This window comes from Sinocyclocheilus anshuiensis, unplaced genomic scaffold (genome assembly GCF_001515605.1).
Source record: "Sinocyclocheilus anshuiensis isolate Anshui unplaced genomic scaffold, SAMN03320099.WGS_v1.1 scaffold1425, whole genome shotgun sequence".
NCBI classification, from domain to species: Eukaryota; Metazoa; Chordata; class Actinopteri; order Cypriniformes; family Cyprinidae; genus Sinocyclocheilus; species Sinocyclocheilus anshuiensis.
Window position 1 is genome coordinate 78,933 of NW_015551044.1, and position 2,974 is coordinate 81,906.

At 35.1% G+C, this 2,974-nt stretch overlaps 1 protein-coding gene across 1 annotated transcript in view; it reads right to left on the reverse strand.

Annotated features, from left to right (window-relative positions):
- LOC107661614 (phospholipid-transporting ATPase IC-like) overlaps positions 1-2,974 on the reverse strand; it is a 42,117-nt gene that overhangs the window by 28,434 nt on the left and 10,709 nt on the right. Inside the window, exon 2 of the mRNA XM_016451279.1 lies at positions 684-865. Coding sequence (XP_016306765.1) covers positions 684-852 — 169 coding nt within the window. The 5' untranslated portion in view covers positions 853-865. The remainder of the gene's footprint in view (positions 1-683; positions 866-2,974) is intronic.

Consider the following 2,974-nt stretch of genomic DNA (forward strand, 5'->3'; position numbering starts at 1 on the left):
TTTTCCAATTTATTGATTGACAGCTCTCCTGTCCCCATGTTGAGAGAAATCAGAAGATGTTACTGTAGTTCTAAAATAAATATGAATATGCATTCATTCATCTCACTCACACAAAAAAAAACACAGATTCAGTATTCCTCAAAATGAATAAAAATAATGCAACTCAGAATATGACGCAAACCTGCCATAATTAAATGTTAAACAACACAAATATCCTTTATGTATTTAATCCCATTCTATTAACCAATGTCTTTGCTTCTGACCTTGAATGATCCAGTTCAACCGTACTAATAAGCCAAAATTACTCTAGACACACATTTGTGTCTTTTGTTTTATTGCTGAAGTGTGTTGAAATTTCTTCTTCTGCATTCTACTGTACGGACGTAAATTTACTTTCCCTTCAACCTGAGGCTTATTCATTTCACTTTTGGTGTGAAAAGGCTTTTATATTTGCCAAAAATATAACTTTTTTATTTTAAAAACAAACAAGCAAGCCTTGTCCAGATTTAAAAAGTAACGCAAAAGTAACGTAATGCATTACTTTCCATAAAAAGTAACTAAGTAACATAATTAGTTACTTTTTTTATGGAGTAACGCAATATTGTAATGCATTACTTTTAAAAGTAACTTTCCCCAACACTGCTGACAGGACACTTTCACACCAGATCCATCCTCAAGCTCACCGGCGGCAGGTGCAGGTATGGTTTCCGGTTCCGGGAGCTGGTCTTCGCTGCGATCCAGATCATCTTCCGACTGTAACTCGTCGTCTGTCTCGTCGTCGCTGTAGGGCACCACCTCGTCATCTGGCTCCTCCAGAGAACCCTGGGAAGCGGCCCGCGCTCGAGCACTCATCCTGAGAGACCCTCTGCTCCCAGAAAAGACACACAATTACTACATTAAGGCTTTTAAACAGCACAGAGAGACAGTAATCGACAGATTTGCATGTCGTGCAGCAACATGTCAAAACACTGATTTGGCTTGCTAACACCATGCAGAAACACACACACATTTTCCACTACACACACTAAACATACAACACTCTTACAAAACGCTGGTAACCAGCGGCACTGGATCATTACATTACTGATGTACAATGTTATTTAAATACATTTTTTGTTCCTCCAAGTACATTACAAATTTAAGACAAAAATTCTGTTATTATAACTAAAACCATAAAAAGCTGTTATTTGAAATCAAATATTTAAAAACATAAATAAACTTTTTTATTTATTTTTGCTAGCTGCCAAGGCAACATTTTTCATTTTCATAAATAATTAGTAACTGAAGTGCTAAAATAACTAAAACTACATAAACTAAAATAAATGAAAAATACAAACTATGTAGACTATATATTAAATATAAAAATCTAATAAAAAGCCATAAAAATGACAGAAAACACAACAAAATTATTGTATTTTTAGTATTATAATTTTGTTGTGTTTTCTGTCATTTTATAGGCTTTTTATTAGATTTTTATATTTAATATATAGTCTACATAGTTTGTATTTTTCATTTATTTTAGTTTATGTAGTTTTAGTTATTTTAGCACTTCAGTTACTAATTATTTATGAAAATGAAAAATGTTGCCTTGGCAGCTAGCAAAAATAAATAAAAAAGTTTATTTATGTTTTTAAATATTTGATTTCAAATAACAGCTTTTTATGGTTTTAGTTATAATAACAGAATTTTTGTCTTAAATTTGTAATGTACTTGGAGGAACAAAAAATGTATTTAAATAACATTGTACATCAGTAATGTAATGATCCAGTGCCGCTGGTTACCAGCGTTTTGTAAGAGTGTTGTATGTTTAGTGTGTGTAGTGGAAAATGTGTGTGTGTTTCTGCATGGTGTTAGCAAGCCAAATCAGTGTTTTGACATGTTGCTGCACGACATGCAAATCTGTCGATTACTGTCTCTCTGTGCTGTTTAAAAGCCTTAATGTAGTAATTGTGTGTCTTTTCTGGGAGCAGAGGGTCTCTCAGGATGAGTGCTCGAGCGCGGGCCGCTTCCCAGGGTTCTCTGGAGGAGCCAGATGACGAGGTGGTGCCCTACAGCGACGACGAGACAGACGACGAGTTACAGTCGGAAGATGATCTGGATCGCAGCGAAGACCAGCTCCCGGAACCGGAAACCATACCTGCACCTGCCGCCGGTGAGCTTGAGGATGGATCTGGTGTGAAAGTGTCCTGTCAGCAGTGTTGGGGAAAGTTACTTTTAAAAGTAATGCATTACAATATTGCGTTACTCCATAAAAAAAGTAACTAATTATGTTACTTAGTTACTTTTTATGGAAAGTAATGCATTACGTTACTTTTGCGTTACTTTTTAAATCTGGACAAGGCTTGCTTGTTTGTTTTTAAAATAAAAAAGTTATATTTTTTATAATAATAATAATAATAATTATTATTATTATTAACTGATTCCTTCCTTCTTAGCAGCATTCCTAGTGCATGTGCTCAGTGTTTTCATACTGTATGTATTTCTCAATTCTGCAGAAAGTCCATTGTTCATGATGACAATGAAAGGTATGAAATTAATTACGCAAAAACTGAATACAAAAAAACGAGTCAAACTTTGACACAGAGACGCTTTACAGGACAGAACGTGCCGCTGGTGAAAAGATATTCTGATGATATCAGCACTTTTCATCTGCTTCGATATAAAAAGCTTCCTGTCAAACGAACGCAGCTGACGTTCATCAGACTCCACCCCGACACTCGGCTGTGGCCTCACAGGTAACGCCACATAATCTCCAGCATCACACAACACCAGCACTCAGAAAACACAGCAAACCACAGCTGCACATGCATCCATACGACTAGAGACAGTAAAACACAGTGTTACTTCAGCTTGTTTAGTTCTGATAGGATCTAGGTCGAATGATGACATTTTCATAAGTAATATACACAAACAAACAAATAAACAAACATATATATATATATATATATATATATATACACACATACACATATAT